General features: G+C 35.8%; 1 protein-coding gene across 1 annotated transcript; it reads right to left on the reverse strand.

The window, feature by feature from the left end:
• Nucleotides 1-8,433: 8,433 nt before the first annotated feature.
• vgll4l (vestigial like 4 like) lies at nucleotides 8,434-14,495 on the reverse strand. Its single transcript, XM_056237543.1, has 5 exons — nucleotides 14,288-14,495; nucleotides 11,951-12,074; nucleotides 11,610-11,847; nucleotides 9,447-9,522; nucleotides 8,434-9,319 (listed from the first exon to the last, which is right to left on the reverse strand). The coding sequence occupies exons 1-5, from the start codon at nucleotides 14,352-14,354 to the stop codon at nucleotides 9,009-9,011; spliced, it is 816 nt and encodes a 271-aa protein (XP_056093518.1). The 5' UTR covers nucleotides 14,355-14,495; the 3' UTR covers nucleotides 8,434-9,008.
• Nucleotides 14,496-15,732: the final 1,237 nt, after the last annotated feature.

Below are 15,732 nucleotides of genomic sequence, written 5' to 3' on the forward strand. Positions count from 1 at the left end.
CATCCATTTTCCAAACCGCTGGTCCAATGTTGCTACAGTGAAATATCAGGTATATTTCTTTTTGATTGATTATGAAATTGTTTAGTTATGGTTTATATATAGTTATTTCCATGACAGAGTTAAAGATAAATCTTTTCCTTTCTACTAGAGCTGCCAGTTAGTAAGTGTCAAATGATTTTAGGAATAGTGAATGAGGTTATAAGGGGCGATTTCGAACACAGACAACATTTTTACTTATTGGGAACGTTAGCAAAACCTTATGGGTTAGTGATAGAAATATCATTAGTTCAGTATGAAAACAATACATTGGAAAGCCCCCAACATGATAGAAAAACAAATGTGTAGTGTTTGTTGATGATTTGTTCTAGATTTAGATTAATCTATTTCATCATCAAACCATTTATTGTGCACATAATATTTTTTATATATTATTTATATTTCATTTTAATTATGTTTTTAATATTAAATCTTACATAATAAAACAAAGGAGAAAAAAAGAGAAACTAAACTAGAGACTTTCATTTTATATTGAACATAATATCATATACTGATATTTACATAAACTCAATCATTTAAAGCTGCAGTAGGGAGTTTTGAGAAAACGTTGACTTAGCCTGAAAATTTGAACAAGCACAACTTACAGGTCCCACCCCCTTGCTCTCTGCTGCGCTACAGCCCTCCCTCCACAGCTCGTCCTCCACAGCGGAGCCTGTCGTGAACGCGCAGGCTAGTAAACAGGGCCACCGATAACAGCGGATAAAAAGTTATATGGCACATTCACTAATAGGGACTAAACGTCAATAATATGCTTTACATTGACTATGGCCTGCCCATACTTTGACTACAAACTTGGTCCTCAAATCATTATGTATTTTGCAATAGCCTACATGTAACTTTATAACGTTGCACTCTTTCTATAAGTTATAAATAGCTAGTAAGATAACGTTATATAACGGTAACTAACGTTACAGCATGTAAGTAATTATACTAGCGATATATAATGCTAGATAAGGTGTGCTAGTACATTATTTCAGCAACATGACAAGCCAGTGAATTAGCAGGTTTCAATTGTTGCTTAGCAGAGTGCGTGACATTTTATCTACATGTTATGCGGCTAGAGTTTTGACACCGAGTCAATGGGCTCTGTGTAATTCTTTCTTTTTCGCTTGTTTATCGTCATCAGTCTTTTTCCTTTTACCTCTTTGTTTTATGAGCAGGTGTCACTCGAGAATTGGCAGTTTAGGTTGTTTCTCCGTCATAAGCACAGCTGCAGCACGCCGGCAATCTTGAGTTTGAACGACGACTCGCGCTGTGCAAGAGAGGGGTGTGATCAGCGCGTACACGAGCGTGATTGACACTGCTAAGACATTCCTCCTGGCTCTGATTGGTTGTTTCTGACCGGGAGCGTGTATTTCTTGCAAATGGCAATAGGACCACTAGGAGGAGCTAGAGGAGCTTGATTTTTACACAGATTATCTGTCTCATATTCTACTGTCAGGACATAATGACAGTTTTAGCAAATACATTTTTTCAAAAGTTACCTACAGCAGCTATAAGTCATATGGAGGTAAATATGATTGATATATGATTTATGGCTAATCTATGTTCAAAGTTTTTATCCAGGGCCCAGTTGTACAAAAAAATTTATCTGGATCAGAATGATCTGGATTTGGAAATCCCATGTTTTGCTATACAGGATCAGGTAATACATCTTATTTTTGTGCCGGTTTTTCAAAGCAAAATTGAATTGGATCACCCTGATCCAGATACACACTTTTTCAGATTTCCAAATATGGATTACTAGTGCTCTGTGGAGCCCCTAAAGCAGTGGTTCTCAATCCTGGTCCTAGGGAGCCACTGCTCTGCACAGTTTGTATGTCTCCCTCATTTAACACACCTGATTCAGATCATCAGCTCGTTAGGAAAGAGCTTTATTAACTGAAGTGGGTGTGTCAGATGAAGGAGACATATAAAATGTGCAGAGCAGTGGCTCCCTAGGACCAAGATTGAGAACCACTGCCCTAAAGGGACATTGTGATGAAAAAAATATGAGATGAGAAAAAAAAAAGAAAATCTTAATAGGTTGCGTAATGTCTAACTAATTTAATAATTTAACAGTTAAACTAATCAAGAGCAAAATAAAAAATGTGTTTATTAAATGAAACAAATATTGTATTTTTGACCAGTTTTATTAAATTCTGTTCCTGAAATCAACCCTTCTGCTGGGATCAGATTTTTTTTGGATCAAAGGTATTCCAATATTACTAAAAAGCTTTAAACAACACAAACTGATGATTTGATCCAAAGATTGGAGTTTGTGATCTAATCTGATTTCAGAATCCTTTTTTCTTTCCGTTTTCAAGATTTGATCCAATCCAATAGCCAAAATCCGATCAGAATACTTTTGAACAACTGGGCCCTGGTTTCTATGATCTCTGAACTTGATCCATGTCCTTGTAATCTCCTTCAAATCCCATTAATTAATAAACAGAATACATTAGGTCTCACTTATTCATGTGAAAATATTTTGCAAATTAGCAAAAAGGATGAACAAGCAAAGGGTGAACCTTATAACCATTTCTACAGGTTTGTTTTTGTTTGTTACAATCTTTCCCTTTATTAGATTCTCAAAATAACTAACAGCATAAAAGTGATTATTTCCATGGTAAAAGAAAAAAAAACCCTGAACTGTAACAGTTAAACCTGATTCAACATGCAAATAAACCCCTTAAAAGTAGTTCACAAGAAACATGTTGTCTATCAGTACATCTCTCCTAATTTTTTCCTCCATCTGTCGCTTCTTCGTCCACCCATTCCCTCCCTCCATTCCCTTGCCAAACAGGATCGGTAAGATCACTCAAAGCAATTTTCTCAGTAGTGAGGAATGTCTGCATGTGTATGTGTGCATATGTTGTGTGTGTGTGAGACCTAAAAGACTTGCTGTGGCCTGTATGGTAAGGCTTCTTCCCCCTTAAAAAAATCCTTGACTAAAGCCTCGGCTTGTGCTGCCCTGACTTAAGCGCCTTTAGGGAAGAAAATGAAAAGAGTGATGCAAAAACAAAAAGCAGTAAAATGACTGGTCCACCATCCTCCCCTAATGTGAATAAATCGCAGAGATGTTGTATAGCCTCCCTGTTAATGCAGCCAAGCCTGAGGAGCAGGCAGAAGAGGTGCAGACAGTTGATGTGTCACAGACTGTGCTGGTGCTGACTTACCTGTCTGTCAGACCTGTGAAGGTGGGAATGTGAAGGTTTGGTTGAATATCTTTTTGAACTGTAATCCTACGGAAGTGAGTCAGAAGCATGAACACTTAATTACTGGAATAATGCAGGGAGTGCTCCACAACACATAAAGGTCGAGTCTGCATTAATCAGAAGGTTTTGACTATGAAGCTTCTTTTCCAAAAGTAAATAAAAACAGCCAAGGACATGCTTGCATTGCTAAGTAAGTTTGGACAAGTAACTAGTCTAATAAGTAATTGCAAGTCCCCTGTATGTTATGGTGTGCTCATTTACATTTCAGACTTTTTTGTCAGAATTGCGAGTTTATATCTCGAATTTCGGACTTTATAATTATATATACTTAATTATACTTTTTATATGAATTAATTATACTTTATACCTAACAATTCTGAGAAAGAAACGTGAGACATAAACCTGCAATTCTGGCTTATTTCTTGCAATTGTGAGTTTATATTTGTACTGTCTACATAATATAAGGCCACCCGTCCTTCGGATGAGACGTTAAACCGAGGTCCTGAGTCTCTGTGGTCATTCAAAATCCCAGGATGTCCTTCGAAAAAGAGTAGGGGTGTAACCGCGGCATCCTGGCCAAATTTGCTCCTTGGCCTCTGTCCATCATGGCCTCCTAATCATCCACATATACTGATTGGCTTCATCACTGTCTCCTCTCCACCAGTAAGCTGGTGTGTGGTGGGCGTTCTGGCGCAATATGGCTCCCGTCGCATCATCCAGATGGATGCTGCACATTGGTGGTGGTTGAGGAGATCCCCCCCTTCCATGTAAAGCGCTTTGAGTACCCAGAAAAGCGCTATATAAATGTAACGAATTATTATTATTATTATAACTAAATAAAAATATCACTCTAGCAAGAGTGTTATTACCCACAACTCTAACCAAATCCGAATATAAACATAGACCAAAAGAGCTGGGGCCTATACCAGGAAGCGGGTTTAGGTGGATAGCCAAGTATGTTTCAGTTTAGTTTGTGCCAAACCTGGGTTTTAGGCACCATGAAAGTGGCTTGGCTTTTAGCGGTGTTCATCGCCATAGTAACTTATGCTACAAGGCTAACCTGGGGGCCGTACCATGATGATATAGTTGAATAAACTCAGGGTTATGGTTTTGTATCTTTCTCTGTCAACTCAGGCTTTAATCCTGAGTTCATGGAGCGCATGCACATGAAAGTGTGACATCAGTCGTGAACAGCCAATCACATGCCATGAAACAGAGAAACTGCGATTCACAGAATTTCGCAATTGAGTCAACGTGATTCAATTATCTCTTCTGTCGAAGATTGAAGAATGTGAATTAGGGGCCTATATAAATGCATGTACACAGCAAGAAGAAAATGTCTTGAATGTTATGGTAGTTTATATAGCTGCTAAAGAGATTTGTACATGTAAGCTCACATGTAGTCTTTTTTAAAGCATTATCTATTGATTCTAAAGCGTATTTATTTGACATATTAGACAAAGTCACTCCCTCAGTTGCTCTTGCTCCAAATTAAAGGTCATAACATAGTAAAAAATATATATATTATACAAAATTGTCTGGCTTTTAGCAATGATTATTTATTAAAATTATTTTATATTATTTATATAATTATTTCCATTATATTCCATTACACGAGCAATTTTAGTTTAACAATTATTATTAAGCATTTAATTTCAATTAAAATGCACATATACAGATAAGATTTGGAATCATTAGATAAATCTTTAAAAATTACTTCATGTGAGCTTACATGTTCGAGCCTCTTTGATAAACAAGAACAGTTTGATAAACAAGAAGATAGTATATTGTGTAACTTACATTTTAGACAGAATATTAACAACTACTTTTGATCCATCATCGAAAAGAGTTTCAAACGAAGCCTCAGAAGCGTTGAACAACTCTAAATAATGAATTAATCAGTGTGTTTGAATGAATCGGTTGCATGAATGATTAAATGACACACACATAAAAATAGTCACTTGTAGCCAGAAAGAGTCACTGAAAAATCCATCTACAGTCTGTCTGGAACAAACATGGACAGTTGGAGTGAAATAAATGGTGAAAAGTCCCTGTGTACTTGGACCCCTTTCACGGACTGTGATGACGTATTTTATAGTTATAATATTTTTATTGATTTATTTAAATAAACAATATAAACATTCATGCACTTTCGTTCAGAATTTCACATGAAGATAATGAACGTTACACAATTATGCACACAAAATTAAAACACAAAAAAGAACAATAAAAAATAAATGAAAGAGTCGGGGGTAGTAATATAAAATCCGAATATGGCTACAATCGGGTATAAAAATATCAAATAAATTCTTTGTAAAGCTCACAAACTTTTAAAGTGTTAAAAGTTAGTCTAATGTCTTTAGCTTTCTTATTCAAAGAATCTCTATACTGTCTATGTACAGCCTTACTTCAGTCAATCAAACCATAAAGTTTTTTTTTAGACAAGTTGCATTTAAAGGTTCCATCCAATTAGAGGACCCAAACTAACTTTGGTATACAAATATTTTTTGCATGGCACAGGAAAATGTGAATTATATATATATATATGTGTTTGCTATTTTAATCTTGTTAAGGGTACCACCCTAGTCCTGAAATGAATATAATGTAAGGCAATGACTGATGTCAGACGGGATCTGTTTCAACACATGCTTTGACATGGATAGGAGGGTGCGGCCTTTTAAAAATCTGCTTCTCTGAAAACCTCATGAAAACATTTGATCCATTTTAAATGCTGATTCAAACGTGATTATTGTAGAAGGATGATATTCTGACTTCAGAGCCTCCCACACAGACCCCCTTCCTTTGATTTATAAGTACACTCCACGACAAGCCACAGTATGTGTAGCCTGAGGGATGGGGCTCAATTACAGCAGAGCTGACATGCATCTAACAGAGTGAAATTGACTGCATAAATGCATGTTTAGACCTTCTACTGCAGAAAGAGAATGGTGATGCCACTGTTAAATATTAGCTTTATACATTTATTTAAAAATTATTCGATTAATCTTCCTTTGGAGTCGATGAGTTATGCACAATATGAGTGAATACTTTCAACCATTTGTGGGGCACAAAAAAGAGGATTAATTCTCATTCACATTTATACCTTAACTCATGGCACACTTCATGAGATTAGTAAAATCACGTGAGTTTTAGAAGATATGACAATAATGTCTCACATTGTGTATAGAAGTCTGCAATCAGAAGTCAAAGATTTCAATACCAACTCAAACATTTCAAATTTTTCATCAAATTAATCAAAGACCACATTCTCTGAGCTACTGTATCCGCATTAATTCTAACAATGGAATATCATCTTATTGTTTGTCAACTATTCAGGTTTTTCAAGTTTCTATTTTTATTTATCCTAATGAATTATATAGGAGTGACATCTGAGACACAGTAGATGCTAAAATGAATCCTTAACAATAATAAATAAATAGTTCTTCTATAATGCTATACTCATTCAAGGTTCCATATGTTAAGAAAACTACATCAGTTCTAACAATGAAAAATAGCATTTATTAATCTTAATTAATACAATAACAAACATTGACTAATAGGACCTTATTGCAAAGTGTTTCCCATATTGCTAATTGTTTGTACTCAGGTGGCATAACATAATGCAAATGTATGAAGCAATCAAATCAAAGTAACAATGTTAATAGTATTGTTAATCTTGCTGGTTCTATTTTGTGCGGATCTGCTCTGTTAGACAATGATGTCATCTATGCTAACCTTTTTCATGTGACTTAAAGCTGCCTTGAGGTGTCCACATTCCAGAAGGACATCATGTTACTGCAACACCTTGAGATCTGAGCCACTGAGCATGAGTCATTTTGTTCTCTGAGAAACACTAGACTCTCCCCTGTATGAGGCCAGTCAAGCCTGCAAAAGAGTGTGGAAGGCAGGGCTTTTGGCAACAGGACTTCTTTGAACTCGTTCAATGGCTTCTTACAGTACCTTTGTGCCAGAAAATCTTCATGCAAACCTGTTTCTCAGCTTCTTGAACCTGATCTTGTGATTGACAAGTTTTGCATCTGATCTAACTGGCAGTTGATGTATTTTTTTTTTTTTAGCAGGAATGGAAAGTTGTTTTCCAACTGTTTCCTGTTTATCATAAACCATCTAAGAAGGTCAAATCTATTTGTAGTTTAGCTGCTGCTGCAAGGTAAGCTTATGTATAACTTGAATCTGGCCTCTAAAATAATGACACAAGTGTTTTTATAATCTCCTGACTAACCCTCCCATAACGATCATTTACATAAACAAATTTCGTTCTATTGATTTCCGCTAGAAAGAATCAACTACTGTATGACCTTTGCATGTGTACAGGCATTTAGAGAAGACTTAAAGATCTACTGATAACTGAATTTCAGTCTACTTCATTAGCCTGTTGTTCCTGAGCTTACAAAAGAAATATTCCAAGTAAAATGCACATGTTGATTACTTGAAAATAGTTTTTCTATTTGCAATTTTAAGGACATAACTGTATTTTTGCTTGTTTTGAACATATTTAAAGAGTTTAAATTATTTTCTGTGGTGTAATGTAACAGCAGTTTAACCATCATAAAGTGATTAAATTATGACAAGTGGCAGAGCAAGTTATTACTAGAAGTTTGATGAAAGATTACAAAGACAAATATACTTTTCATAGGAATAACTTGCATACCGTTTAATTTGGGGTCGGTACGATTTTTTACTGTTTGTGAATTAAGACTCTTATGCTCACCAAAGCTGCATTTATTGGATCAGGAATACAGTAAAAGTAGTCATATTGTGAAATATTATTACACGTTATTTTTTTTTATTTTAATATATTTTAGTCTTCGTTCTAATATGCTGATTTGGTGCTCAGACGTCATTCCTTATTATCATCGATGTTGAAAACAGTTGTGCTGATTAATATTTTTATGGATGCATTTATTCAAAAGTTCAAAAGTTAATTCTTTAGTTCAAAAGAACAGCATTTATTTGAAATAGTGAACAGCATTTATTTTGTAACAATGTAAAATTTAATGTGTCCTTGCTAAATTAAAGTATTAATTTCTTTAAAAACTTTGACCCCAATTCTGATCATTCATTCACAACAAGAACGGGAATGTGCTTTTCAGGAAATATTTTTTACAAATATAAGCTAATAATAATTTTTATCATTAAAAACAAATCTACAATGAATGCATTTAAAAAAATGTGTTTATTACAAATATGTACAATAATATAAAAAGCTTGAAATTTACACTGGGATTGAAATGAACAGCAATAGCCCATATAGAGATGCCAAAAAGTTACCCACCTCTTTTCTCAAGCGTTTGTTTTCTACTAAAACATGAAACTTTCTGACCTAGTAAGTTTTGGTCTGTTTTGCTCAGTGCTCCACAAGATTTCGGAACACTGTCTAATATAAATATGCACATATTATAAGAAGAAAGCTTTCAACAGACAATGAAATGTTATTAGCAATAATCAGTGCAATCACAGTCAACAAATAAAAACCAGTGGCACCCACAAAACCAATGACAAAGCCAACTCCAACAATGCTTAGCTACCATGAAATGATCCGAAAATGGTCAGACACTGAATATCTCCCTTTAAAAGACAATTTAACAATCCCTAATTTGCTCATCGAGTGTTAACAGCCATTGCAACACAATTGAACAGTCTCCCTTTTGCTTTTTACAGCAGAAACACATGGGCCTACACATGCATTTTAAGTCCGTTTGGTCATATGTACATTTAAATTTATTTTTTCCTTCTTCATTTCTCAGACCATAAGTTGGGTGTGGTTGTGGAATGACTGATTGAATCTTTGCGGGCCCTTTTGGGACTCTGGCAGTTGCCAGGTGAGTGGATGAAGGTTGGACTGCTGGGTGGAGATGAAGAAGACGACGAAGAAGAGGATGAATGGCAGGAAGAGGATGAAGCTTTGAGCTGGAGCCATTTATCACCCAGCGCTTTGGCAAAGTGGTCATCCACAGACACGCTGATGGAGGCGGCTCTGTGGTAGTTCATCCCGAGACTCCTCTGGAAATGCTCTTCAACATGATCATAACTGTGCTGGGTAACAACTGTAGAGACATATTGGAGATAGAATCAGATGATGATGATGCTCAAAAACTATTCATTCTGATGAAAAATATCTGCATGGACATGTTAAAGGAAGCATGCCAAGCTTATTTGCATCTTTTTACTTACCAGTGGAGTGATCGCAGCAGTCTTTTTTGGTTGACCTTGTTGCAGAGGAAACGCAAGTGATGACAGATGGCCGTATCTGAAAAAAAGACAGCAAAGGTCAGCAAATCCTTGTAGCCACACAGTTTTTCACCCATCTATAACAGAGCTTTTAGAATAGCTAGCTAATGAATAAAATTGATGGAAAGATGGGAAACTAAAAGGGAAATATGGACCAAAAATGGAAGTTATGTTGGTGGTTGGTGGTTCTATACTGTTTCTCCCTCAGCCCTAATGCCACTAGCAGGTCAACAACAGCACCGGTGTGTTGAGACTTGTTGACAACATTCCTCCACCCATTGCTCACATTTTCTCCCTGAATCCGGCTGGATTGCATATCTGAAACAGGCAGAGGCCTGTCCGCACTCTAAAGAGCCACTCTCTCAGGAACACAAAAGTGCCTTCCTGCATTCTGTTGTGTCTCATAGACAGTGAGTGAGGATGAACAGACTGCGGTGGCCTCAGGATAGACTCTAAGATGTAGATGGTATAATGCACAGAGTGTGTTAAAGGGATACTCCACTTTTTTTGGAAATAGGCTCATTTTACAACTCCCCCAGAGTTAAACTGTTCAGTTTTACCGTTTTTGAATCCATTCAGCCGATCTCCGGTTCTGGCGGTACCACTTTTAGCATAGCTTAGCATACATCATTGAAGTGGACAAGACCATTAGCATTTCTCAAAAAAAAAATGACCAAAGAGTTTCGATATTTTTCCTACGCAGCGCCTGAAAATAGGCCACCTTCCTTCAACACAACGGAACTATTTTCAGGCGCTGCGTCATATCATTACGCCTGCTGCACTCATGGTACGGCAGTGAAGTTTCTTGATTATTACGCAGGAATGAGAGTATAGTTTCTAGCCATATCAGCCTAGAAAATCGCAACTTTACATTTTCCGTCGGTCTTAGTGCACGATGTAACTACAGAAGAGTCAAGTTTTAAATAGGAAAAATATCGAAACTCTTTGGTCATTTTTTTTTGAGAAATGCTAATGGTCTTGTCCACTTCAGTGATGTATGCTAAGCTATGCTAAAAGTGGTACCGCCAGAACCGGAGATCGGCTGAATGGATTCAAAAACGGTAAAACTCAACAGTTTAACTCTGGGGGAGTTGTAAAATGAGCCTATTTCCAAAAAAAGTGGAGTGTCCCTTTAAGTCAGCACATACTGCTAAAGGAGTCAGGGCTCAACAATAAGGACCGCCCGATGGCCCTGTAACCTTGACGGAACTGTAACTTGCCCAAATGGGCCAGTGCTGCATCTTCATGAAAGTTTCATGAAAGAAGATTTGCGCATATTTTTAAGCGAAATGCCAACTTAAATATTTAAGCGAGAGTAGACACGAAAGTACCCACGTCTCTCAGTTTGGTACTCGCGAACGCACATATTCCCACAAAATCTTGTCGAGTATCATCGTAATCATAGTTGGTTATGTCTTAAGTGAAGACTTAAGTGAAATAAAATGCATGTGTAATGATTCGTGCAGGTCTTACAGTGACAGCAGCCTAATATTCCTGCTGCTGTCTGGTTTTATATGTTAATCAAACAAAAGAAGAAAAAAAAACACTTACTGCTCTGGAATTAATAACTTTAATTAAGGGTTAATCTATATTATTTATACAGTGAAGACTATAAACTGTGATATTTTACATTTGATTACTATTACTGTACCTGAATATCTAGTTTAGACCTACATGAACAACCTGAAATTTTTATTTTATTTATTTTGTATATGTTTGTGCTATTGCTCATAATTTGATTCTTTGTTCTTATTTTATTACTGACTGACTTTAACAATATTTAAAATGTATATGAGTAAGGCTAGTAGTTTTGTTGTCATAACCTTATTTATTAAGGTTACATGGATCAAAAATAACTAAAACAATAACTAGGCCTATTTTATTTGATATATTTATTACTTTTATTGGTGGGGCCACTGGCCCGACCGTCAATTTAATTATATTATATTATTTCAAAATAATTTTTTTAAATATGATATTGTTATTAATTTATTTTTTAATAAATATTAACATTTAAGTGTTGTTTTTAATAATAATAATAAATAAAATAAACATTATATTTTGATATAAAACATATCATACTCATTTAACAGTAGTATTAATCACCTGTATTTGTTTGACTGGTGTGGCTTTGTTTTGGCTTTCTGCTTTCTCTGGTTCTGGGCGTGGTTTCTTGATTAGGGCTAGAGGCTCGTCCATGACTGGGGTGGAGTACACTGGGCTGGGGATCAGGTAAGTGGGGCTGGGCGTTGGGCTCCATGTAGATGTGGGGCTTTCAGGAATACTGAACCCAGATGATCTGCGGGCACCGTTGGCCAGGCTGTTTCGAATGGCCCTCCCTCTTCTGAAACAGAAAGTTCAAAAATAAATGACAAAACGAACTCCTCTTCAGTCCCTCTTATTCTACTGGTTATTGCTTCCATGTTGGAAGGTACATGGTTCATTACCTCTCCTCAAGTGTCCGTCCTCTCTCTGAACTGATTTTGCGCTTCATCGGATGTGCAGGGCGCATCCGCACCCTGTCGCTCGTCATGTGGCGAAATCTGTCTTCACTTCTCAGATTGGGCTGTCCTGTGAAAAGATGAACACAGGCCCGTGTGACTTCAGATATGATAAATGACATCGCTGCAGGGTGCTCACACGGTCATTGCCAGTCACCGATTCGCTTACTTGTGAAAAGGTGTGGCAAACAAGTAAACAACTGACTCTTAATCCTTGGAATTGCATCACTGTGTGTGTATCTTAATTGTGGGAAAAAACGTTGTTGGGCCACCGTTAAATGTAAACTCCGTTAAGTGGCAGAGCAAGATCAACTGGCTCTGTGAGAGTATTACTGTAGAACTACCCAGCTGATTCACCACTAACGGTAAATGTCATTCAAATGTTGGAAAACATTCAGGCCAAAAAAAAAAAACGACATCAGTGAACAAATTAATATCTTACTGGCTTGTTGTTCAAACTGCTTTGAGGTGCAAAACAGGCTTTGTAGGTTAAAGCATGTGGCTCACAGAATGTTTACCCAACATAACGATAGTAACAGACTAATCCAAACTGAAATACACATCCCCATTCACATGCTAATATCATCAACAGTGTCATGCAAAGGTATTGTAATTAAAGACACATAATCTGCAACATGCTACAACTGATAATGGTTTAGAGCTCATTAAGAGCTCATAAACTTTATAGTCTCAAAATGATAAGTTTTACTGCATGGGTTCAAATTTTTTGTTTATTAAATGCTAAACTGAAACAAAACTTTTCACTTTTCACTCGCAAAAAAACAGATAGTCTACACTGAAAGTATGTGCATGTATGCCTTTTTACATCTCCAGACAAAAAATAAAAACAAATCCTAGTTAAACAAATTAAAAATAACTCCTCAAATGATAATGCATAATAAAATAAAATATTTTAAAATAAAAAAATACCTCACTTTTTAAATTTGTCAAGTTTTTGGTTAACAAAGTTTTGAAGTCTTGTTTTTAACCAGGTTAAGTATACCTGCCCATAGCAATTTATGGAACATGCTAACATTGCCTTTGAACCAGCTTTTGACCATTGATATTGGCTTTCACAACATCCTCTTGTTCCACTCAAGAATAAGGTTAGAGATTTTGTGCAACCTGTGACTTAAAGTTACTCTAATTAATGATTACCACAATCAGTTAAGACTTTATACTCGAATGTAGCTACAACAATCATTTGAACTTGCTAAATATTTTAAGAAGTAGTAAAAACAAGATCATGGGCTGTGGATATCAAATCAACCATTAGACCAGTCAGGACCTGTGGTGATTTGATTGGTGATTAACATCTGAGGTATTTTACCACTGCATGAATGAAGTTTAGCGTTTAGGCACTATCAGACTTCAAGCGGATAAAGTTTACCAAATGCTCAAATGGCTTGGATGATGAGGGGGCATTGTTGGCAGAACCCTCTTTCACTTACACACACTCAAAAAATCTCCTAAGCAGTGGACTGTGACAAGGCAGGTTGACTTTGCATGACAGTGGATGGGGGATTGGGTGTAAACCACACCTTAAACCTTGGCTGATGACTGATTTTTAGTGCCTCAGGGAGGGATATTTTTCTTGGGGAGATTAAAGACAAAATAACAGACCCACATCCTTTTCTCATTTCTTTCATTTGCTGCCTAAAACACACATCAAGCATGTCTTCATCTCAACTCTTCTCAACTAACCTTCAAAATAACAGAGCATCATCATTTTTGCCAGTATTAAAGGGGTTTTCCAGCCTCTTTTCTTATTTGAAACCTTCTGAAAATGCATATGTGAATTTTTTAATGCATTTATATATTTAAATATGAATTGAATACATGAATAAATATCATGTATAATATCACCAAAGAATAGACACTCTTAAAAAACAAAGGTTCTTTTTTCCATGAAGAACCTTTAACATCCATGGAACCTTTCCATTGCAAAAAGTTTATTTTATAGTGAAAAAAAGGTTCGATTTCGATCATTAAAATGTTCTTTACACTAAGAAAATCTATGGTTCTTTTTAGAGCTGTTCACTGAAAGGTTCTCTTGGGAAACATAAATGGTGCTTCTATGGCATCACTGTGAACAAACCCTTTTGTAACCTTTATTTTTAAGAGTGCACATTAAAATGACCAGACAGTTCAAGATAATAAATTCCAGTTGTACAGTACATTTTCTTTCTGATACTGATTACTATTGTTTTAATGCAGATAACATGCAGACATCGTGTAATTCTTAGTTTGAACTCGTATTAAGAGCTAAAATGTGATAATTACCCTCTAAGATGTACACTTTGAAGCCACTGCTCATCCGGGTTATGTAGTGGAAATTAGTGACCGCCATTCCTTTATCTTCAGTGTTTTCTAAGCCGTGCAATGGTCCTTAACAAGTTGAGTTTTGAGCGCCAGAATCGTTCCTCACTCAACTTTGAATTGTCACTGAGCTCCAGTGATCTGTGCTTTCCATGAACATGCCTCTCTGCCTTCTTATTGGCTGGTTGAAGGCCAACCCCCTCCCTCTGCCTTTGTCTGCATGACCTACCACCACAGGTGCCTTATGGGAGGAGACAAACCAAAAGCTCTGAATTGCCTGCTGTCTATCACCCCCATACCACCCCCAACATGGGCTAAAACTGAGTTGAAATCAAATTGCAAGTAAAAAGTAATAAAACTGTATTTTACATTAGTTTAACATAATTTATGGTGAAAGAAGACAACAATATTGGTTAAAAGAATATTCTAAGCTGGCATGAGTGTTCAGATTTCATAAAGATGGGTATCACAGAGATGTGGTTAAACTGAATTACTCCAGCAGACAGGCAGGACGCTCAAAATAAAAGAATCAGGTTGTAATTTGGTCTGATCTACCCTCCTCTCCATGTATCAACACGCCAGTGCAGCCGGGAGAGAGATGAATGGTTTCCTTGTGTAAAACATCACTGTTCTTGAGAAACACATTTCCTGCTGTTATAAACCTTAAAAATTGATACTATCCGCAAACAAGCTACTTTATTAGATCTGTATGTAAATGTATAAGCAACATTTACATACAGAAATAGGCAGTTGTACAGAAAATGGTTAACTTAAGAAAAATATAATATGTCATGATAATATAATATAATATGCAATTAAATCTTATTAAAAAGTCAGAGCTCACTAAGAATGCAAGCAAATATCACTACAATATAAAATAACGTTTTTGTATTTTAATAGAGGCTATTTTAAAATTATTATAAATAATAATATTCATTTATTAATATTATGAATACATTTATTTCTGAATAGCTGAATTTTCAACATCATTACTTCAGTCTTCAGTGTCACATGATCCATCAGAAATTATTCTAATGATTTGGTGCTTAAGAAACATTTTTTATTATTATCAATGTCGAAAACAGTTGTGCTGCTTATTTATTTTAGAAACTGAGATACTTTTTTCCAGGATTCTTTGATGAATAAAAAGTTCAGAAGATAACCATTTATTTGAAATAGAGTTTTGTAACATTATAAATGTTACTTTTGATCAATTTGATGTATCCTTCCTTGCTGAATAAAAGTTGCCAATTTATATATATATATATTAAAAAAACATTTATATAGCCTATTACCGTTTTGAATGGTAATATATATTTTGGTATGGGACACTAATCTGAAATTTCAGAAAGTTTTAGGATTTTGAAATTATTTGAAATGGTGTAACACAAGAGAAACAGAAACATTTG

The sequence above is a fragment of the Rhinichthys klamathensis genome, unplaced genomic scaffold (assembly GCF_029890125.1).
Source record: "Rhinichthys klamathensis goyatoka isolate OS25496 unplaced genomic scaffold, OSU_Roscu_1.1 h1tg000487l_1, whole genome shotgun sequence".
Taxonomy (NCBI): Eukaryota; Metazoa; Chordata; class Actinopteri; order Cypriniformes; family Leuciscidae; genus Rhinichthys; species Rhinichthys klamathensis.

Coding starts and splice junctions, on each gene's coding strand:
- vgll4l (XM_056237543.1), bottom strand. CDS start 14,354: ATGGCGGTCACTAATTTCCACTACATAACCCGGATGAGCAGTGGCTTC. Junction 9,523..11,609: donor CACCAGTCAAACAAATACAG/GTGATTAATACT, acceptor TCTTTTTTTCAG/ATACGGCCATCTGTCATCAC. Junction 9,320..9,446: donor CTGCTGCGATCACTCCACTG/GTAAGTAAAAAG, acceptor ATGTCTCTACAG/TTGTTACCCAGCACAGTTAT.